This window comes from Hipposideros armiger, unplaced genomic scaffold (assembly GCF_001890085.2).
Source record: "Hipposideros armiger isolate ML-2016 unplaced genomic scaffold, ASM189008v1 scaffold_268, whole genome shotgun sequence".
Classification (NCBI taxonomy): domain Eukaryota; kingdom Metazoa; phylum Chordata; class Mammalia; order Chiroptera; family Hipposideridae; genus Hipposideros; species Hipposideros armiger.
In genome coordinates this window covers 623,629-647,889 of record NW_017731618.1, presented here as the reverse complement: position 1 = coordinate 647,889, position 24,261 = coordinate 623,629, and the positions used below count along the sequence as shown (strand labels likewise).

At 38.4% G+C, this 24,261-nt stretch overlaps 1 protein-coding gene across 11 annotated transcripts in view; it reads right to left on the bottom strand.

Annotated features, from left to right (window-relative positions):
- The window catches only part of UNC80 (unc-80 subunit of NALCN channel complex), a 199,204-nt gene that overhangs the window by 146,465 nt on the left and 28,478 nt on the right, over positions 1-24,261 (bottom strand). For 6 of the 11 annotated variants that reach the window (XM_019656896.1, XM_019656903.1, XM_019656897.1 and 3 more), the window contains exons 8-15: positions 16,675-16,936; positions 15,445-15,579; positions 13,162-13,378; positions 12,334-12,510; positions 11,087-11,355; positions 9,664-10,020; positions 4,633-4,779; positions 1,096-1,243 (exon numbers count right to left, since the gene is read on the bottom strand). In XM_019656896.1, coding sequence (XP_019512441.1) covers positions 1,096-1,243; positions 4,633-4,779; positions 9,664-10,020; positions 11,087-11,355; positions 12,334-12,510; positions 13,162-13,378; positions 15,445-15,579; positions 16,675-16,936 — 1,712 coding nt within the window. The remainder of the gene's footprint in view (positions 1-1,095; positions 1,244-4,632; positions 4,780-9,663; positions 10,021-11,086; positions 11,356-12,333; positions 12,511-13,161; positions 13,379-15,444; positions 15,580-16,674; positions 16,937-24,261) is intronic. The other 5 variants (XM_019656902.1, XM_019656906.1, XM_019656904.1 and 2 more) reach the window with 3 other exon arrangements.

Genomic DNA, 24,261 nt, shown 5'->3' with positions numbered 1-24,261 from the left:
ACCGCCAATAACTTAAAAAAGAGAAAAGTTTGTCATCAAGAATTTCTCTTGCAGTATCTCAATCACAATTCTCATTATTTCATTGTTTTGTTGTTGTTGTTTTGTTTTTAATTTGCAATGTGCTTGGCTTAAAATGACTTTGATAACATCCATTATTTCAGGGGTTCTAAAGAAGAACAATATTTTCTCTTAATGTAATAACCAAACAATAAAGCTTGGGATACAAACAGAAAAGTTGCTTCCAAATCCATTAAATATATCTTTATTATAAATTAATCAACTACTAACACACATGTAGTATATCTAAACAATAAAAGCCTATACTAAGAAATCATTTCTGCCCAGGCTCTAATTAAAATATACATTTTATTCAACTCAGGCTTCACACACAACTTTCCCTTCATTACTGAATTTACAATCAAGTGGTACTGAAGGTGTCTGGTTTATTATGGGCACAGGTGGTGTTCACTGGTCTCCCCCTATAACACAGGTTTCTATACTAGAGTTTTCTTAAAAGCCATGAAGCTAAAATATAAATCAAATATTGTGGACCTGTCTCTAGATCCATTTTGACCTTTTTTTTTAAAATCAGTGTATATGTATGTGTATATCAAATTTGTGTTACGACTACGTTTATGTATATTTTTCTTGCCTGTTTTATTTTGTGGAAAAAAATCTCCAAGCTCTGTAGCTAGCACATGATAACTATTCACCTATTCAGTGAACTAATGAATATATTCCCTCGTTCCTTGATCTGCCTCAGTTGTCATATAACAGAAGGTCATATAACAGAGAGAGGAGTGACAGTGTAAGGACTGTGGAACTAACAGGGAGGGTGCCACAGCTTTACTGAATTCCTGTTTGCTAAGGTACGGTTTCCTCAGAAAGCCTGCAAAATATGTCGTCAAAGATGATGTTTGAGTGCCTCTTGTTCATACACTATTACACACACACACACACACACACACACACACACACACACACACACACACCTTTTCCTCTAAATTCTATCCCCACCTATTTAGTGCACCTCAGAAATGCTACCTGCGTGGCCTCACAGTGATTTCTCCCAGACCTTGGTGCAGCTTTACTTACTGTCAGTGACGGGCTCCATACAAAATCCTAGCAAAGCATGCAAGAAGTCCACTACGTTATTGAGAGAGTCCTTGTTCACATAGTCCCTCATGGTTTGCCGGAACTGCATCTTATCTAGCTTGTATAGCTTAGTGAGGCAGTTCTGGGCCTGCAATGAAGGAAGAAAAGTGAAAAAGTCACAGGTACCAGCTTAAGCTAAGGATACCAGTAGCCTGAGGCAAAAGCCTGCAGAAGGCAATGGCTTCCGGCCATCCCTGCTAGCTGGCACTGGCCATCCCTGCTAGCCCCTCTTGTCTGAGGACAAGGTGGGTAGAGACAGGCAGGACAGTCCAAGCACATTTACTGCGAGAAGGGCTCCTGCAGGAAAAACCCAATGCTGGTGCCAAAAGGAGTTCAGTATTTTCACCAAGATCAAGATTTTAAGATCTCATTGAAAAAAATCTCACAAAGTATAAAATGTAGACAGGTGATAGAACAGGAAATCCAAGTTTAGAAAACCTCAAAGGCAATGGGAAAAGCATGCCACTCCCATGCTCAGCTACCTTGAATTTAAGTAGAGCTAAGGGAGGCGGGACACAGGAAGTGGGTATCCAGTGTCCTCTTACCTGGCCAGGAGGGAAAGATCCTTGCAACAATAAAAGAGGCTTAATATAAAGGCAAGTCTAGTTTGTTTATTTATGTATCTGCATTTGAATGTGGAAGTTTGTTATTCAAATAAAAATTGGCCTTATGGATATAAAAAACAAGTGACTGGCTAGGCCCTGCTACTCAAAATTACTTTTCTTATGATCCAGAAAGTACTATTGTCACCTGGCAACGGGAAAGGGCATAGTCCCCACTATCAGAACAAATAAAGTCATAGTCATTGGCTCCAAAGGCCACAGACAGAAGGCCCTGATGCTACCTGGGACCATAAGGGGGCCTCCTGGCCCTCTCTTACCTCCAGAGAAATATCACAGAAGAAAATTTAAGCTACATCCCCATTTTGCCAAATCAAGTCCCAGAAAAAGATTCTTGGAAAATTTGAGAGTAAAAGGAAAGGTTCTAAAAGGCTGAAACTCTGAATGAGCAATAGGCTTCATGCTATGACCTTGTTATAATCTCTCCAAGTATCACAAAGTCAGGTGGATTGGTTTTTGTTTTGTTGTGTTTTTTTTTTTTTCATTCTTCCTTTATTAGGTTCTAGAACATTGAGAAAGTAAAGATTTTACTTCAGGGAGATTACTGGTTACTAGATCTCAAGCACGATCATTTCTTTTTCCTTACAAAATAAATGCTGTTTTCTGTAAAATAAGTTTGCAAAGCACTTAGATAAAATATGCCCTCCATGAAGAAGTATTTAATTATCATTCTATTAAGAATTTGTGAAGATCTTCATTGGAATGTTTACAAAGCACTTTTTAAAATACAGGGTTGGAAAGCCCTAAAGTACAAATTATCCTATCATCTTTATAAAATGCACCCAAAAGGACATAGTTTCAAATCTATACTTTAGAGGCTATCAGAATATCTGAATGAGTTCAATGAGAAGTTTAAACAAGAATCAGAATATTAAACCTTTAGTATTTTGATTCTGAATGAATATTCTAAACATCTCCAAGAGATATAAAACTGTTAAAGAGAGAAATACCTCTCAATAATTTGGGACTACCAGCTAATCCTTAGATAAATATAGGAAGCACATGCTAGAATTGCTAAGCACTTTGGTGAATATCGTTACAGTAACCTTCTGCTTCTTTAAAAAAAAAAAAAACGGGGGTGGGGGCGGAGGAGGAGATAGAGGACCTGATCTGGTAGAGGTAAGATACAGCCATAACATTTTAGAAGTTAAGTAATTTCTGAGAATTCAATGCTTTAGAAATATGGAAATACCTAGCTTCTTGAATTAGACATTCCCAGGGAAAATTTCTCAAATTTGTATCTCTTGGGCAATGTGTTTATGGAGCATGGATAAGCACATATAATCCCTATAATGAGTGTTAAACTGGGCTACAAGAGAACGGAGCAGTTGCCATGTATGTCAACAAAGCTGAGAAGGCAGGTAGAAAACTGTCTGGACATCCTGTTAGGAAATATTCAGTACTCTTGAACGGGAAAGCATGGTTGGACTAAGAAGTAACCACAGCCTCTCAAGTGGCTTCTGATCCAACTAGCTCTACTCTCTCCAAGTCTAGGAAGGCAGGTTCTGGTGTCAGAGCCAGTGTATGCCTCCAACTAATGCATTACACTTCTTATTATATTTTAGTGTTTCATTTCATGGAATTGGTCTTCTGCATGAGGGATGATATGGTTTCTACCTTATTCATGCTGTGATGGAATTAAAAATCAAAGATTAAAAATCATATACACATATGCAAAGATGGGGGCAAAGTCAGCTTCCTATTGCCTTATAATTACTTTGGTTTATCTAACTTTGGCTTTAGAATCTAAATCTAGATCTTGGTCAAAGGTTTCATGTTTCATAATTTAGAAGTTAATTACTATTAATAACCCCCATATATATATATATATATATATATATATATATATATATAAAATAAACTAACATAACACAACATATTAGAATACAAAATAAAGAATAGATAGCTGGATAGGTAGGTAGATGACAGATTAAGAAAGACACACAGCATGCTAATATTGTGTGAACAATTCACAACAAAACCTAATACCAAGAAAGAAAGGGCTGGCATTAGATTTTGACATGATCCTAAAACTCTGCCAAGGTATGCAAATGGTTTCCTGGAGTCAAATTTGCATCAAACCCTTATTTTTAGGTGAATGTTTTCTTATGATTTCAACTCAAATGTACATATGAGGCAACAACGGTCCCAGCTCAGACTTGCTATGGAGGTGGGTTATTGCTCAAGTGTGAAGGGAAAAGTAACAGTCAGCCGAGGCAAATGAAAATGAGCTGGCATGAAACCATGTTCCAGTACAGAATTATGCTTTGCAAGCCTAAGTGCAGAGTTTCAAGTTTCACACAGTTGAAAGGGACATGATCTCAAATATTTAGAAGTCAGGGTTCATTCTCAAAGAAAGCAGCCAGAATAAGACTGGTTACTTTTACAGTCCTATTTTGTCCCAATAAGGGCCATTTTCCACATCCATGTAAGAACAACAAACTGAGTCCTAAACTTTGACTCGTTTCTTTAATATAAACTATGTTACTATAGTACCCAGGCAGGTGATTAAAAAGTTCTTTGTCACAGACCATTGGAAGCTTGCTAAACGTATTCATCTTTGCAAAGTTCCTTCAAACTACAATTCACACATTCCAATTATACACCCATTCACCAACTGGGAGTTGGCCTGCCCTAGGCAGGAAGCAGAAGTGTTTTCCCAATTAAACATTCTTAGGCCTGGGTTTCAGATGTCTTGAGATATCTTGTGGGAATCCTCCCACACCAAGACAGCATTAATTACTCTTATGAAATACAATATTTTTCAGGGAACACTGACCCTCATTGTCAAAGGACTTATTCCTAATTGGAGGGAGGGAAGACGGGGAGGAAATGGAATCTACTTTAATTCTCTTACATTCTCTCGGAATACCTGGTGTCTCAGGCGATCTCCAGAGAGCCCTCGGTGTCCTTCTCCGCAACCATAGGCACATCCCAAGGACTTCACTATTTTGATGAGCATAGTTAGAGCAAGCCTATGGTTGCTTACGGGTGTACTTTCATCCTGGTACCCATGAACGAGAAAAAAAAAAAAAAAGAAAGAAAGAGAAGTTTATGTACTTAGTCATGAGGGTCCTTTTTGCTACTAAGATTTTGTTATTACACCAAGTTAATTCGTTTTATAGTGAACACCTGCAATTTTGGAACTAGAATTGTCAAGCGCTCCACAAGCAAGCTAATTTTTCTAAAGTGTAGAATGTGATCGATCGGAAAAAAAGAAAAATATCTATTTTGAACACCCTGTAGGCTAAAGGATATGAACATAGACCTCTTTATTAGAAGACATGTTTTCATATCCTTGACAGACTATCAGAAAAGCTGCTAGAGTGAGGCAGTGGTGACTATCAGTGAGGAAGGCAAATACATTTAGCCAGAAATGACCCTCATCAGCAGGATTCTGATAGTACCACCAGGCAAGAATTATTGCTAAATTTCTGGAACTGATCAAAGTCTGGAACTTTGAAATCGCATGGCAATTCCTGACATTTTCAGAGGATTTTTTTTATAATTTCCCTACATTGTAAAACTCATGCATAAGCAGAGTGAGAATATAAAGAAATGTATACGCATTCAGCTTGATTATTCCTTTGAAGCTAAAGATTGGGTTGTCGGAAAAGTCATGACGTATTTTTTTCTGTGTTTTTCATTGCAAAAATGCATCATGACTTTTCCGACAACCCAATGGGAAGCTTCCTGGGTGAATGACGAGAATTAGCATCCTTTCTTTTGTGCCATTTCATCCTTGCTGTCAGTGGGAAACACAGCTTCCAGAAAAACTGAACTTCCTTGAATCGTTTCCAAAGAAGCTGTTGCTAAGGAATGATGCAGATCTTGGCGTGGGAGTGCCGTTACCTTTGGGAAATTTTAACCTTCCTCAGTCCTCTAGGTACATTCTGCTACTCCACACATGCCAGGGACGTGAGATTCCATCTCCTGTTCCTGAACTGCGTATGATGTCAGATAAATTAACTAATGTCTCTGTGCTTTAGTTTCCTGACCTGTGAATTGAGGATCCTAACAGCTCCTCTTCCTACTTTATCAGTTGACTGCGCAGAACAAATGAAATCATAGGTAAGAACTGTGCTGTAATTTGTGAAGGGCCTTTTCATAGCCATATGATCAAGATTATACATAAACTTTGGGGCCAGGCACAGACTCAGATGTGGGGAGGGTGTGAAAGCAACAGGCAGTTATCTAGGCAGCATGTGCCATAATGTGGCAGAGTAGACGCTCTCCTCCCCTAACGTTATGGAGGTGGTCCTCCTTTTCTAATCCACAGGCTCAGGTGGTGGATGTGGTGTTAGACCCCAGAAATGCCCCCTTCAGGACTGAAGCATTCATCCTCTGAGCTCCTGAAAGTGTTGATGGCTGACAGCTCTGAGCTGAGTTCTTCAGCTATTGGCCTTAGCTAAAGAGAGATGCTTCACCCAAGGTTATGTTCTCTTCCGGGAGGCAGTGTTTCCAATGGCTAGTCAAGGGTATAAAGAGGGTGAGGGGTACAAAGTAGTCTCCCTTACTTTACCTGAGGACATTTTGAGGAGCCATCCCAGCTCCAAAGCTCCCTGTGTGATGGTGGGCTGAGGTCTCTGCTACAACTACATTGCAATTCCACTTCTGCTCCATCCTGATTCTTTTATACCTCACAGATGTTAATCCTGAGAAGAACACCTCAGGAAACCTCCTGCACACGTATCACCATGTCTCAGTCTGTTTACTGGGAACTATATAGCTAGGATGGTTGCACATGGAAGACTCAAACTTACCAGTAGACACCTAGTTATCTATCTATAATAACTATCTATCTATCTATCTATCTATCTATCTATCTATCTATCTATCTATCTATCTATCTATCCATCCTATATTTATATATACCAAATCAGAAACCCTTAGTTTGAATTCAAATCTTAGCTCCACAAGCTTGCGTAAGCTACGTAGGGCACTCTGTGCCCTACAAAATTGGAATGATAATAATACCTATCTCATAGATTTATGAGAATTAAATGAGTCATAACATGTAAAGCACATAATAACAAGCAAATGTTAATTATTACTTCTAGGTGTGGGGCACTGCTATTCTTTGGGGTAACTTTGTGCAAATGAGAAAAGCACTCCTCTGGGTGGATGAATCAGGAAAAGGTCAGCCCTCCTTGTGGATGGAGCTCTTAAGGGAACAGCTCAGTGAACAGAGTTTGGACTGGATTTTGGTCCTTACTGATCTCCTTGGCAAAGAGCCTGTGTAGTATACAGACTGTATAGCCAGAGGCAGTAGAGCCTCAGAATAGGTCACCCTGGGTCAGGGCTGATTTGGAAGACTGGTTAACATACATTTTGAGATTACTATCTGTTCCTTTAAAATAAAACTCTAGCTCCAAAAGCTCTTTGTGACTATCTCTCAGGTATGTATCCTTTTAGACTTTCATATGTCTTTGGGATTTAGGTTCCTCTCATAGGGGACATTCAGAAAGATGTACAGGCAAAGACCAGAACAGATATTAAATAACATTTCAAGCTCTCAATGCCTGTCAGTGGCAAATATAGAAATATAAATTAGATCTTCCTTTCTGAATTAATCAATTCCCCATGCTTCTGGTATTTACCAGCTTACAAAATTAGATAAACCCTCTGATTTCATTGAAAATAACAGATGGGTTTGGCAAAGAACAGACCTGTCTGAATCACAAACACAATGCACTTGACCTACAGTAAGGTTTTATTTTATCATTTCTTTGCACTATAAAGAATATTATTTTGCAGAACTAACTACAAAATACTTGTATTTTGGTAGCTGTTTTGGAGACCACATAATCTGACTTTTAAAATTCCCATACTAGTCAAAAGTGATAACTTCGGCCAAATTTACACTTATATTATTAAGTATCTAGTATAATACCTAGATTTTAAATACACAAGAGACTTACAGGTCTTCAATAAGAAATCAGATGAAAATACTAATTGGGTGAAAATTAGAACTACCAAAAAAGCATAACACTAATGAACCTCAGAGATCCTTAGGAGACATAGCCAAGCCCTCATCAATTTAGTTGAAATATATACGTTTTACTGATAAAAGCTTTATCAAAATTTCACAAGTCACTTTTATTTTTTATTTCTTTTTATGCTTGAATATTATAATGGACATTGTGCCTTCTGTTATCTCTTTGAGTAGCCAGCCTAGATTGATAGATAAAAAATGGAACTTTAGTAAGAATCTCACAGTTTGCTGTGTTTATAAATTTGGTCCTTATAGTTTGTATTTGTTTACTAATTCCTACATAACTGCTGACTGAATGATCCCTTAGATCTTTGGATCCAGGATCAAATCCTTGTGATCTGCACCATTTTCATCTAAAGTAAAGATCTGAGGATCCTTGGATTGTTATCAGTGATATATGAGGAACAAATACCAGAAGATACTATTAGAATTGGAAAACAACATAGATATGATTAAGGCAGGAGAAGAAAATCCCAAAGAAAAGATTCAGGAACTTGAGAATATTGGGGCAGGGATATTTGGATCAGAGTCCAAGAATGGAAGAAAAAAAGGCAATGGTATGAAGAAACACAGATGAAAAATGCACATTAAACATGTATCAAGTGGGACTGGAAGGAGATAGAGAATAAATAAAAGAGGAAGGAACACTGCAACCTATTCAGATGTAAGAACTCAATAACCTGTAAGAGAAAAAATAAGTTAAATAATATGTACATGGTAGAACTCTGCACAGGGTAACCTTACACTTGTAAACACTTGACCTGATGTGTCACCTGCTAGAGATTTAAATCTCTTGTTGATTTTAATTTCTTAACAGCATTTTCCACTAAAACCCCAAATTGAAATTGGCATAAGCTTTGTGAATTTAAGCTGTGGCATTTCTTATTTAAAACCCAAATTAAAGGAGAAAACTAATTATTGATGTTAAGTGCACAGAACACAAACGAGATGTTGCCAAGGCAAAGGGAATTAAACTCAGGAGCAATCAACAATAAGAAAGCTCAAGACACTGGAATGTGACACATTGAGACACAAGAGGACAAGGCTAGTCTTCCAAACCAACACCAATAAACCGACCAACTAGCCAAACAAAATTGCTCCCTTTCGCCTTCACTGTGATTGAAGTCAGCTGCTCAAAAATGTGTTCCTTAGGATGAAAGGGAAAATTATACTGCTGGTTATGAGCTGAATGTGTGTGTTTCTCCTAAAATTCATATGTTGAAGCCCTAACCCCCACTATTGGGGATGTGGATTTGGGGAGGTAATTAGGGTCAGATGAGGTCACAAGAGTGGGGCCCTAGTCTAATGGGATTAGTGTCTTAATAAGAGGAACCAGAGGGCTTGTTCTCTATGTGCATACAGGAAAAGGAGGCTGCATGAGAACACAGTGAGATAGCAGCCCCCTAAAAGCCCAGAGAAGAGGTCTCAGAATGAAGCCTCCCTCGCTGGCACCCTGATCTTGGACTTCCCAACCTCCAGGCTGTGAGAAATCAATTTCTGTTGTTTAAGTCTCCCACTCGATGATATTTTGTTACATCAGCCTGAGAAGACTAAAAGGTTGCTTCGTTAGGTCAGACCCGGGAAGGGGCTATCCTCGTTGACAGGCTGAGAATGATGACAGTGAAGTGTATCTGAGATGTTCCCCTGCAGAAATAATATGAAGAGGGAATTAGCCTTAACACTGTTTGGGTGGCAATGGTTTTTGAATTTAGAATACAGTTTCATCTCTTTCTATTAATGCCTGCTGAGGACCTAATGAAGAGATTCTAGACTCACCAGTTTCTTGCTCTAGTGACTAGCGGTTGTTCTCAGTCAACAAATTGCTGACAAGTATGCCCTGGAAAGTAGGCAGGGGCGACATTTTGTGAGGACACAGAAGGGGTTCAGTCCTACCTTCTCTTGGTTCTTGTCGTTCTTCTCATAAGGGCCACCTCCGCCACCGCCTCCTCCATCACCTCCTCCGCCTCCATCTCCCCCTCCTTCTTCTCCTCCTCCACCATCTCCGCCACTAACGGAAGGACCTCCAAATCCACCGGTGGAACTTCCAGATACTCCTTTGAACTGGAAAGTTCCCTCACTTAGTCTTTTTTCCACAGTCTCATTCTCCTTGTTTTCACTCTTTTTTCTGTTCTTTTCCACACAGGGCACCACACCGAGTTGAAGCAAGCATTCAACAATATTTAGTGCCACATCACAGATACGAGAACTGATGTCATGGTTGAGGACAAGATAAACAGCCTTCAGCACCACCTGGGGGAGACAAATATAAACAGAGGGTGATTACATACTTGGATTATCTCTTCCTAAATAGATTTGGTTATTCTGTTTAATCCATTTCCTTTCGGATGTTCTACGCACTTAAGTATAAATAATTCAGACAATTTTCAGATGTTCCTATCTAAGTTGGTTTGAGACCTTCTTTGTATGCTTAATACAGAGCACAATGTGCCAAAGAATTAAAAATGCCTATGTATATCATCTCACTTAAGTATTCCCAAACTTTCTATGACTTAGACAGTTAATAGAAGTAGTAAAGGAAAATGAATTAATGGGAGACTAATTATTTGCCCAAATAGAAACTTGTTCAATTGCTTTTTAAATCAAAGTATTTGAATCCTCTGCCTTTCACTTTCCACCAATAATGGATAAGGAAAAAATGGCTTCCTTATACACATAACAGAGGAATACTTGCACATTCACAATTGTATCATTATTTATACTTCAACTTTAAATGCAAAATATTTGCATGCTTAAATTATGTCGTTTTTGATTTAGTATTTTAAATTATTTGCTGAGCTAGGTTCCCTAATATGAAATTTAAAAAATATATGAAATATGATTGTAAAATATAAGAACCTTTTCATTTGTTAATAACTATAATCAAGACAGGCATTTTTGACAATACAAGTTTAAATATTTTATTGAACTTCTGTTCATGTTCCCCCTGCTACATAGGAGATCATGGTGCTTTTAAAACAGAAGAAAATTAACAGAGTTTTTTACTCTCATTCTAGAAAAAAGGGACTTAGCAAACACACTCATATTTATGTATATTTATATGGGCTATTCAGGATTCACTAATGTTTTTGAATTTTAAAAATATTTTGAGATCAGATCTAACGTAACGCTTAAGAAAAAGGGAAAGGTGCATCTAAGATAGTTGACACATTTGTGAAATTTTTTATATGGGTAGCTTTTTCATTGTAAGGTTCAATGTGTCTAAGAATCTATATGCCTATTTTACCCAACACTGTAAAAACTGGACCAAAGAATCAGTATCTTTCAAGCTTCAGCAAGAAAAATTCTTGCTCCTTACAGAAAGGTCAAGCATGCCATTTTTGTGGATGAAGTTATTGGTCCCATCAATATGTTCTGTATCTTCCAAGTAGCTGTAGTTTATGCAGGAGTCTGTGAGGCTTCGAGGCAGGTTCGCACAGGCCAGGGGTTCGTGTGGCATCTCTGGGATAGGCACCTGGTTGCAGAGCTTCCTCATATGCTCATTGAAAAAGTCTGCGTAGCCTACATTGAATGACGCCAGTGTGGTATTGAAGGTTGCAACTGTGATAGTGGAGATCTGGGATCTCACTAATGAAAGGAAAGCAAAGTCTTAGTTTTCTCCATGTTAATCTGGGACATCACGTTAGACAGTTATATTATTATTTAAATCATGACCACAAACATGGCTGTAGCTTTTGCAGATATGTGACTTATAGTCTCAGAGCTAGTCTCAACTCCCATGGAATTGCCATAGGTATCATGGCCATATCCTTAATATAATGAAAGTTATAGAAAACGTGAATTCCAGTTGGCTTCCTTAAGATCCAAGCTAGAATTTAACTCTTGTCTAATAGGTTGCTTTTACTTACTGTTAGATGACAGGCCCTATTAAAGTAGTTAAACTATTTTAGTTGAAGTATTTCCCTACAAGTTTGTGGCTATGAAAATGTTTGTTTTTTCCTAGTATATTTAACCAACAACAAATAAGTTTGCTTTTTCTCCTTTGCTTTAGAGTAACGGAGCATAAGTCTGTGTTGGTAACTAGTAGGCGTCATCAAATACTTGAAATACAACCCAAGGAAAAGAGGGATTAAATTATGCTCAGAGGTTAAGAGCACAGAATGAGAACCCGTCTCGGATTTCACCTAGAGACACATGTTCGCTCATATAGAGCACATGGGGCACTTATCTGAAATAGAAGCTGTCAGAAAAAGGAGTTGGTGGCTTTGAAAGGCAGTGACTTTCCTCTTGAAGGTGGACAAGCCCTTCAGAGGGACATCATAGAGGGAAATGAAGTCCTGAATCTAGCTATCCGCCAAGTCTCGTCTAGATCTGTGGGTCTATGAGCTCCGAAAACAAATATAAATGGGTGGCCTTTGCTTTCCACCTGAGAAGTATGGGGTTCAACATGTGCTGTCCAATAGCTCTTGCTACTAAGGAAATTCTAAGAATGGCTCACAAATAACAAGCAATACAACACATGAATGCACATTTTCAAAAAGCACAAGGAGCCAGATTACAATGAAAATGGAACATGGAGTAAAAACAGGAAACAGGAAAAGGAACCTGAACTCCCGCCTGCAGGTGCCGCCTCCGACCCACCTTCCTTGATGGTGTTTTCTCCATGGCTGTTGGAGTGGTCGGGCAGGTCACTCACCAGGGTGTGATGAGAATGTGAGTGCCTGGCACTCAAGCTCTCCATCTCAGTGGCTGCATCCGAACTGCCCCTCCGGGTAAATTTCCCTGAGATAAAAAAGAGCACCACAAGAGGGTCTGAAAATCTGAACGATGCTCTGCCCACATTTTGTCTTTCCAAAAGACAGCAATGAGGGTAAGAGGCACAGTGAAGGGATTAAACTTGCCTTGGGAATACTCAGGGTCAAGATGATTGATGAAGTTGCCTGTGATAAGGTCAGCCTGAATCTAAGCCAAATGTCAGAAACCATCTGTTGGGCCCTGGCTAGCTGTCAGCTCTTAATTTTAAGCTTTTAAGCTGGCCTTCTTAATATGTCACCCAGAAAGAAAAAAATAAGTTTATTTTCCTCTTCTTCACTCTTCTTTTTTTTAGCATTCAAGTTAAATAAGTCTTTGGATTCACAATGAAAGTAAATAGGATCCTCTAAGGCCATGTTTCCATGTCTAGAATATTTAATGGGGCCATTACCTCTCGAATTATACAGGATTCTTGAATAATTACTTCAATTATCTGCATTTCTTTGGCTGTGAAGACACAGAGTTATTTTGTACTGAGGGCAAAATGAGGGCTCACAATTGGGCCCAAATTTCTTCACTAAATTATTCAAGAATCATCCAGATTTGCCAGGAAGCCCCAGATCCAGATTCCTAAACAGGTCACTCAAGCTCTGCCCTGCTTCGGAAGGTCCTTGCAGTCACCTAAAATGGTGGTTTGCCAGCCTCCTTTTTCAATGCCTCGCCTGTCTTCTCCAAGCCCAGAGAAACTCCCGAAGGAGAACGTGCTGCGGGTGGGAGACACATCCAGGTGGTCCTCGTGGAGCAGGAATGGCACCCCCATCCTTCGCGGCCTCCTCTTCCCTGTGTGGTGGAACGGGATGGAGCCTTTCCTCTCTCGGTCTTCTTTGCGGCTCTTGAACTACAAGGATGAGAGGGGAGGAGTTAGGCAGAGGGCAAAGGAGAGATTACTGTTTGCTCTCCAAAGGGCTCCATGATCCGCAGTGAAATACAGGAACTGCTCCAGGAAGAGGCGACCCAGAAAGTCAGTGAATATCATACAACAGAGATGAAGAAATTTTCATAATGTGTTAAAAGAGTGGAACAAACAAAGCAAAAGGTAACATAGTCCCTGCCTGGGTTTTTCCGCTGGGTTGGGTTAGACCAGTGATTCTCACAGTGTGGTCCCTGGACCAGCGGTATGGGCATCGCCTGGGACATTATTAGAGATGTAAATTCTAGGGTTCAACTCCAGACATACTAGAGCAGAAACTCAGAAGGTGAGGCTCAGCAGAGTGTGTTCTAATAAACCCTGTAGGTGATTCTGATGCATGGTTAAATTTGAGAGCCACTGGGTTACAGTATAGGATCCTGGAGTCACCACATAGACCAGCCAGAACTTTCCATTTTTCAAGACTGAGATCAATTGTTTCAGCCAGACAACTTCAAACGTGCGCCACTGTTCATAAGGAGAGTCAAAGATACAGAACATGCATTGGTACAAACCCATTACTCCTACCAGTCAAACAAGTTCAAGATCCAGTATAAATAAGAATTTAGAATTGTTTGAGGAGCTTTTAAAATATACCGATGTCTAGGCCTACCCTTCAGCAATTCTGACATAATTGGTCTGGGCACCTGAATATTTAAAAGCTCCCTGGAGAGTCTCATGTGCAGTTGGTACTGAAAACCTTTTTTCCTTACAATGATAGACATTTTTAGAAAAACTATGACCATTGCCTATTATTACATTATGGATAAAGGTAGACATGGCTGCTTTTTAGCAATACTCTGAGCTCATAAGTAAGTCAATAATATGTCCTGTGCCTTTCATTGACATAATTAAACTAATCATTTTGAAAAATAGGAAATGATTATTCTATACATACTATTATTGTTCTACACATACTATTTCCTATTTGATTCACTCCATATACTTATAAAAAAGAGAGGTGGAGTGGTGGATTCATAATAGCATGAATCTATTTAGCTAGACCTAGTTTTGAGTTTGGACTGCACCTTTCACAAAGTGCCTTAAGTTTCTAAGGCTTGGTTTCTTTCTCTCTCCTTTTTCTCCTTTCCCTTCCTGCATTTCTTTATTTCCTTTCCCTCCCTCCCTCCCCACATCTCTCTTTCAGAACAATAATTAACAATTACAGAGGTCTTACAAAATGCCAGTCACAGTAAGGACTTTACATGCATTATCTCACTTAATCCTTGTAACTTTTTGAGCTAAGTATATGTACCCAATTTAGAGATGAAGAAACTGATACATGGTATTGAAAACCATACATATCATTTAGAAAACTGATACATATCACTTGGCCAGTATCACACAGGTTGAAAGTGGCAGAGCTGGAATTTGAACCCTGATCTACTAACTGCCAAGTGTATGCTCTTAATCCTTTGTGCTAAAGATGTCACCTTTAATTTCCCATCTTTAAGATTCTAGCTCCTTGTGGATGCTCAATGAATGTTTGTTGAATACAAACCTACACTGTGACTTGGAGAAGTTGTGACAGTCATAAATCTAATGGTCTGTTATAAGGATTTTCTACTTTACTAACAATGTTTGGTTTGTTTGTCTTTAAAACAGAGATGACTTTGAGAATAAATGTTTCATGATGATCCCACCTCTCTGAGAACTGCATGTAGTAAGATGTAAGGATCTCATTGGATTGAATGAGAACTATTTATATAACATGCTTGATAAAATGAGATGAACCATACAAATGTACGTGACCATCATTGCTACCACAGCTACCCCCGGCATCACACTACTGGAAGCATGTTACACACATCGTAGCACACTCATGCACACAGAGGGACTTGCACAGGGTCATGCTGCAAGCAGTGTGACAACAGGGAGCCATTTCCTAAGATCCCTTTCCCACCCCACCCACACTGCAGCATGATCAGAAGCACCTCATGCCCCGCTAATTATTTTTTTGTTACCAAAATATCAAAAGCTTAAGTGGCTCTACTTACCTTCTTAAAAATATTCATGCCCAGATCTGAAGAAAGATCTGGAACAGCAGACCTACGCAAATTGGTCAACGAAACCTTGGAAAAGGCCTCAGAGCTGAGAGATTTTTCCTCTTCATTACATTTCATAGTGAGGTCCTTAATAGACAATAAAGGGAGACTTAATGATATAGGACTTGGGGCTTTATATCCAAACACTTTTCTTAATGAGATGCCATATTTCTAACAGAAGTATGCCTACTGTTTTGATATCTACAAAGTATTTAACTTGTATCCAGACTTTCATAATCCAAATCCTGCTACTGAGGAGATATATTTCATATTAATTGTAACTTCTATTTGGAGTTTTCAACAGAGAGAACACGAAGCTTCAGATTCGGGAAAGCTAAGAAAATAAGCAGGGGATAGGTATCTCTTTTTCTCTTTTTATTTTAAAAAAAAGTGATTTTCCATTTAATGATACACCAAGGGAGATATTTACTTTGGGAAAAATCATCTATTACTAAAACAGAGTATATTTCCTTCTCTCTCAGATATTATATTGCTCATGTTTGTTTTCAAAATATGCAGATGTTTTTCAGACATAGTCAATTCACATTAAAGTAAACCCAAACAACTGGACTACATCGCAAATCACATTGTTCTCTACATATTCAATACATAGTATTTATGAAAAGAATGGCAGAACAAGCATTCAAGCTGATATTAGGACATCAAAAAGTGATTTTCGGGGGATGTCATCACATCAGTATACATTCAGTTTATTACTCCAATCATCTATAATAAATTGCAAGACTACATATCAAAAACCAATATTCCTAATGATGACATTGAGGCACCGGATAATTTTGAGTTCTGCAAAAGAGGTTAAATCGTGTTTAGTAAACTACTAGTGCCACACATTTTATGATATTGGTAATCTACAGACTATATGTAAGAGCTCTCTGTTAAGCAGTACTTTGATTATTTAAGACCCAATTTTTCATTATTCTGGGTCAACAGAGGCTTACTGTAGATTAGTGTGTGCAAAAGGCATTTAGGTAGCACTTCTTTGAATGGTAAATTAAATGCTAAAGAGTAGCAAAACGGTCCAGCAGTAAAAGACAGCATCAGAGTAAACCACCAACCAAGTAGTCACCACAGAAATAAGTAAGGACTGGATGCACAGAAGACAAAGAGAATCTGTTATGACCAAAGCTATTGATTCAAATGACAATGGACCAAGTTTCTTACTTGGGTTTTGTGGGTGTTCACTAGCGAGGGAGCTGCCGCCACCATCGAGCTACTCCTGGGTCTGGGCAGGAGTGGAATATCTGGTTCTGGGGGCTTCTCTGGCTTCTCTTCCAACATGTGTCGCAGCCTTTGTAGATAATACATCAGAGACCACTGAGTGCCTTCTTCAGACCAGTGGGGCTGGAGTAGGCAGCGAAGGACAGCAACATCAAAGTAGGTGGCATAGCGGGACCTTTGGCATGGAGGTATCACAAGAGAGACCCTGTTCCCGGTGGAAGAAAGAGGATGATTATATTGGCAGTCATGCATTCCCAGGGGTGGCAACTGGCTTATAGTTTTGCTTTTCTATTTGTTCATTTATTCTTTCAATTATTTCTTACTGGTTTACTCTAATATTCTCCTAACTAGCCTCCCTCATTCCACTTCTGCTAGACACTAACTGGAAGTAGAGGCTTTGGAGAGAGTTTTGAGGGGTGGGTGGAATTACCCAGGCAAAATGGAGGATGCAGGAGGGAAGTGGGTGACATTTCCTTCAGAGGGAACAATGACTACAAAGGTACAGAGTTTTTCAAAAAATGATGAATTTTGGGTGGGTGAGGTAAAATCATAAGTAACTGGTACAGCTGTAAGTAATTTGGGTGGTGGACAATAATGAGAGTCTATAGGCACAGATGAGGTTCAGATCACAACGTTTCTTTTCTATCAAGCTATCAGGTTTGACTTTTACCTCGATAGAAATGGGAATGATATGTGTGTGCTTCATTGGGCTATTTTAACTTTGTGAAAATATTATGTGAAAGAACCCAGGAAACTGCAAAGTACTAAACAAACAAAAGTTATGCCGTGAGGAAAATGAAACCATTTTGAAAACTCAATTTATATATCCATATAAGATGGCAAAACTAATTTTAAAAATCTCAAGGTCTCCAAGTTTGGTAATTCCATTATTCAGTTTAAACACATGATATATTGATTACATAGTCTTCAATTTAACTGTACTACAAAATAATTTTAAGCAATTACTCCGCATGATACATCATCTTACAGGACATGAAGGTAAGTAAGTTTAACCTCCTTGCCTTGAGGAACATATGGTCCTGTGAAAATGAGAGACAACAAAATAACAAATTATAAACTTAGAACTTCTGGGATCCGATATGTAACCTTAAATCTAAAATCTAAACTTAATTTAGATCGAACTCTTCCTGAGTTAGATGATACAAAAGTGAAATTTTTGGACCCTGCTATCAACTAGCAAATCGTGTTACCCACACATGAAGAGCTTCAGCAAAAAATGCAGCCACTGAGAGTGAGGAGAGGTTTTCCTAAACTTCCCAGACCCATACGTATTTCATTGAAGGTTATGACTCATTATTTATTCAAGAGATTAATTCAAAAGGCTATGATTGCTATTAAAATGTTAACTAAAATAAAAACCATTAGAATGCAACAAATTGAGTAAGGATTTGTATGGTTGGTGAAACTTTTGTATCACTTCACATATTTGTCATGAGTCATTGGGAAATTTTCAATTTTGGCTAAGAGACTAAAGAAAGAGTCCATAATTACATCAAGAGTTTATTAAGGGAACTTACAGACAGAAGCAATGTCTTGGCTGGCTGCAAAATGGTAGATCATAGTTCTCCACACCCAAAAAATGGATGGGGCTAGTTAAATATAGCCAAGTGGCACATGCTAACACAGGTGGCTCGTAGTCATGAGGCATGTGCTTGTTAAGAGCTGTATAATCCAAAGTAGTAAACTACTCAATGGATCCACTTATCTACGCAAGAATATTCCCTTCAAGGGATACGGACCCAGCAATCCCAGGGTGAACTGGCAGTCAGCTTTCTTTGTAAGATGGTGTCTGTCATGCCACGTACCGGGCATCATTTTTGCCTGATATGAGTAAAATATATTTCTTACTGTGGGTTGCAGTAAAAAGTTCAAGTATACAAACCCAGACAAGGTCTGGTGCCCTGTGAATAATTTTCATAGCCTATATACTCTCCTATCAAAGCACATGTCTCACTTCCTTGTTTCCACTCTCATTAGTAGCATTGTCTGGCATGTTGAGGGGCAATTGTCTACATACACAGTGGTTTTGTATGTCAATGATATCTTGTAGTCTAATATGCTTGAATATTTTAATTGACAAGTAGCAAACTAATATAAAATATAATATAATATATAACATAAAATGTAAGTTAAAATTCAATAATATAAGGTGCTATAATACTATTTAACTGAGTTGGCAGTCACATGAAGAGAAGCCTTCTACAATCAGCTAAGTTCCCATACATGTTACGCTAGAGTGCAATACCACAGTGACTTCTCTGTTATCCAACGAGGAGTGACTTTGCCCTCTCCGACAGAGTCTGAATCTCAATCCTGTGGGAGAGGGGGTTCTTGTTTGTGTGTATTGTTTGAACCCTAAATATGGTAACTGTTCCAGTACATCTACTATTCCTACATTTTTTAGTATATTCTCTGTACTTCTTACTAGCCAGTCCCTCATTACTCCAATACTCCAACCCCATGTTATACTTAATAATTCACCATATTAAATTTTCCCTGTTCAAATTACTGTGTGGTTTAACTTTCTTGTTTGGACGCATACTGATACATCTGGTAGTTATATCTGATGTAATTCCAGCCACATGGACCTTCTTACTGCCCTTAAATACATCAAGCTTTTGCTGGCTTCAGAGCTTTTCTCTCTGTGGAAATTTCAATCCTCATAGCATAAGCTTTTTCTGGGCTCTGTTCCAATATTATACCCTCAGAGAGGTCTTCTCCAACCATTATGTAGAATGGTCTCCCTCTCCCACTAACCATCTCTTTATTTTGTTTTAATTTTCTTCATAGCACATGACAAGACTTGAAATTATATTCTGTTTGTTTACCTGCTTATTGGCTATCTCCATTTATTTACAAAAATTTATACATTTCAGAAATGGATTCAAGATAAAGACAAAGAAATCAAAGGTTCTTGTACATACAGACAAAAAATACTATGAAAATGTAAAGAAAAAAAGAGCCCACTAAAAATAACCACGAACAGGTAAAATGTCATGGATAGGAGAATAAAATGATAAGGAAGAAAAATGGCAATATAACTTATTAGTGTGTTCAAATTGAAGTAATATTTGACCTAATGAACTGAAGGTAAACATCTATTCCAAAGAGTATAGTATGGAGAGAAAGGTAAGGAGCTTCTATGCCCTCTCTAGGATCTCCACTCTCAGCACCTCCCTTCACATGTTCATCAACCTGGAAGCTCTCTGAGTCCTCTCATTTGGGTATTTTTTTTTTTATGAAGGCTTCATTACATATGCATGATTGATTAAATCATTCGCCATTGGCTGCAGATTCAACCTGAAAGTGGGTGGAAGGGGTGAGTTGAAAGTGCCAACCCTCTAATCACATGGTTCTCCTGGCAACCAACCCCCAGCCTTAGGTGCATTCCAAATGTAATTCATTAATATAACAAAAGACACTTTATCACTCTCATCACTTAGGAAATTCTAAGGGTTTTAGAAGCTCTGTTCCAGAAACTAGCACAAAGACTAAATATAAATTTCTTATTATAAATCACAAAATTACAAATGCCGATCAAAATTCCAAAGGGGCTTATCTCTTATAAATCAATAAGATTGTTCTGAAATTTAACTGGATGGATGCATAAAAATTTGAGAGCAATTAAGAAAGGTTTAAAAGGAAGTATAAAGAGTATAAATTGCCAGATATTAATCTCTGTTTTACAACAATAATTAGCTAATGCAGCACTGATTTAAGAATAAGCATGAGTTCAACGGTAGAACACAAGGAGCTACAAACGATTCAAACATTTATAAGAATTTAATATATAAAAAATGTCATGCATCAAATTCATACAAAGGATACATTTGTCAATAAGTAATATTGGTATAATTGACATACTCCTTAGAAAAATTTAATTAGGCCTATCTTAAATTAGCATATTTTATTCCCCAAATAAAATCAAGATAAAGATTTAAACGCAAAAATATGAAACCATAATAGTACCAGAAAAACATTTTGGCTATTTTTTATAATCATGAAGTAAAGAACTTCATAACAATGTAATAGCCTTAAAAACAACAAATGATTTGGAGAGGAGGATTGTCACTTTGTGAGAGGTGAAAATTATAACTATTGCATTGTTTTGTACACAGAAACTAATAAAAATAATAATAATAATAATAAACACAAATGCCCATCAACAGTGAATGGACAAACAAACTGTGGTACAACCATTCAATGGACTTCTAATCAATAAAAACAAGAGAACTATTGATATATGCAACAATTACACTGAGCGAAAGAAGCTGCCGCCCCAAAGAGTTATGTTTTCACTTGTATAAAATTCTAGATATTTGCAAATTATTCGAGAGTGACAGAAAGCAGGTCAGTGGTTGCCTGTAGATGGGGAAGAGTAGGAAAGGAAAGGGAAAATTACAATAGGGCACAAGGAAACTTTTGGAGGGTGATGGGTATGTTATCTTGATGGTGGTGATGGTTTCACAAGTACATACAGTATATAATAAGGCAGAGAGTGATCAGAGGCATTGGGGTTTTATTTAATTCTGACTTTGAATAGACAAGTATCTATGTTACATTTTCAATGGTACCATATATTAGAAAAAAAATAGTGTCCTTCCAGTAAACCAAAAATGGGGACTAGAGAAAACTGATTAATCAATTAATAGGCAGAGAAGAAGAGAGTAAATAAAAAGCACAAAATAAATTAAAATGTAAAATATAAATCCAAAATGAAATTTTTCAAAATAAATGCTGAATACACTATTGAGATAAAATAAAAATTATCATTGGATTTTAAAAATATACATCTGTATATATATTATATATAAACATATTAATATATCTATAAGTATATTAATATGTTTATATTTATATATGTTTATACAGAGATATATATAGATATATAGATATAGTTTTAAACAAATTTGTCTGATCCCCTGGAGGATGTGTTATGCCTGCTTTTTCACTGTATTTTATTATCTAACTTTTCATTATGTAATCATCTTAATAAAAAGTCTGAGCCTCAGAATTTTGTGAGATGCTGAGTTTTCATAAGAAGCCTAAGGGCTAGATTGAAAATGAAGGTTCCCATCCCGGGCAGGACATCTTTTATTTGCTTTCAACCCCTGCTCCCTGGCCCCATCCACTCTGCACACTCCTCTACCTCCCTGTCCTGGAAGATTGATCTGTATAGATCGTACCAAGGGCTCCCCTGCCCCTGGCACCTGGTTGAATCTAGCCGAGGAAACTGGAAAGCAGAAGGACAGGGTTTCTTTCACATGGCTTCTCCTTCCCAGGGCTGGTTCTGTGGCCTAGAGCCGACCAGAACTGTGACCACCGATGGCCGCAGCTCTTGTTAATCCCTGTCTCCAGAGAGTTCTCCACAACCGCTCCCTCGTTTTGTCCGTTCAGGCCTAGAGCTGACAGGTCTCCTGCTGGCCTGATCCCTGGAGTACTGCCCGGGCTCTAACGGTTTCCCTCCATCGTGTCCAAACCTTTGTAAACAACCCATTCTAATCTCTTTGCCAATACCCAGTGGGACTTATTGCCAGTTGTTTCCTGACTGATTATATCTGAAGCCCAATTTGAGAAAAAATAACCTTGATTCTCATTTCTACCAGTTTCCTGAGGCCTTTATCACGCTTCCCTCCCGCCCCCATCCCACTCTTGAAAAAGCATAAACTAACCCACTCCTCTCAGCCTATCCTTTCTACCTAGAATAATAGGATTTTTTTTCAATGATAAGCTCTTGGATTTATAAAGAAAAGACAAAGTATGAGGTTGGCTGGCTTCCAGCTGGGTAATTTTAGGTTCCTCCAGTATCTGTGGCAATCATCTGACTTATAAAAGCCTGCAGAAACCGCTGTGCTCTGAACTAGGCTTCCGTGATTGAGGCAGATATTAGTAGCCCAACAGAATCACTCACCCCCATTGTACTAGCTACCCTTCCTCTTTACTTTCGGCCCTGCACCTCAGAGTCCCCACATATTTCTAGCAAATAATTTAGATTAGGGAGTTCCATAAATTATAGGGCTGTGCTCCATATAATGAGATGCCAATGGACTTCCATGAGAATGCCAAGGGCGACAGGGAGGAGGAAGGCTGTTAAAAATGCAGGCTCCCAGGGCTGGCCAAGTGGCACATTGGTTAAGAGCTGGCTTGGGACGCCAGAGGGCCCTGGTTCAGATCCCACATATGAGGGCCAGTGACACTGCCCTCTGCAGCTAAGATGCTGAACAACAGCTCAACCTGGAGCTGGGCTGCCGTGAGTTGCCAGTAGGCTGCAGCCCCTGCGGCAGTGGGTTGCCATGGGCTACCGTGTGTAGCCAGCAGCCAGCGTGAACGGCCAGCAGCTGCTGTGAGCGGCCGTCCAGAAGCCGGTGACTGATCTGCCTTGCCCGGGAAGAGCGCAATGATGGTGCCAATTTGGGCCAGTGAAGCAACGTCCTCCACAACTAGACTGAAGAACAAAAGGACAGCAACTTGTATGTTCCCCTTCCTCCAATTCCCCAGCGCTGTTCCCATCCCCCAATTCCCCAATTAAAAAAAAAATCTTTAAAAAAACAACACAGGCTCCCAGGTCTTACCCGACTTACTGAAGCAGAATTGCTGGGGATGTAACCCAGGAATCTCTATTTTAAACAATATATTGCGATAATTCTTAAACACTTTTAATAAGATTAGAGGACAATTGCCCTAGAGAAACATGTAATGCGTGACTGCACTTTTAAGCCTACATCCAAAACAATTCCTATACGGAAACACTAACTGCAATGTTGACAGTTTTGTTGCCGAGGGTGCTCGATGACTACATTTATGTTTTGTTACACACAAAATTGATTTGACTGCAAGTAATCACTAGCTGTACAGTTGAGTCAGGTAGTCACTGGCTATTTCCTAACAGATCATGTCAGTTCAGCTGATGAGGGAACGCACAACAGCAAGCCTCCATGGATGTACGGCAGTGATCAAAGGCTAAAAATATTCCTGAAACATAGATAATCAAAATTGATTAAGAAAACTCACATTTCAATTGCTTAATATTTAAAGAGGCTCCATTTGAAACAACAATGAAGTTAACAGGGCATTCTGTAGCAAAGATTTATAATCTTCATTTTAGATGTTAGTCAAGCACTCGTTTATTTGGCTTAAAGTATGAGCTATACTAGGTGAGTAGTCAATTAAAAAATAAAATGATCAATAAATATTTTTATTTCATTTAGGATAGCATTATCATCTGCCCAACTTTTTCACTAAGTAACCAATAAAAGTTATTTTAGTTAACTAACCATCTATCTAATTAACATGGGAGAGAAAAATTTAGAAAACTGGCTAAAGATGGTATGGGGATAACTCATTGTATGATATGATTAAACTGTTTTCTGACTCTAATATCCATGGTTCTATAATTTATTTGGTAGAAAAAAATGAAAATTTTATGAAAATATGAATACAACTTTATTCTAAATAGTATATATAAAAATAATGAAGAGAAGCACATATACAAAAATATAATGATATCTA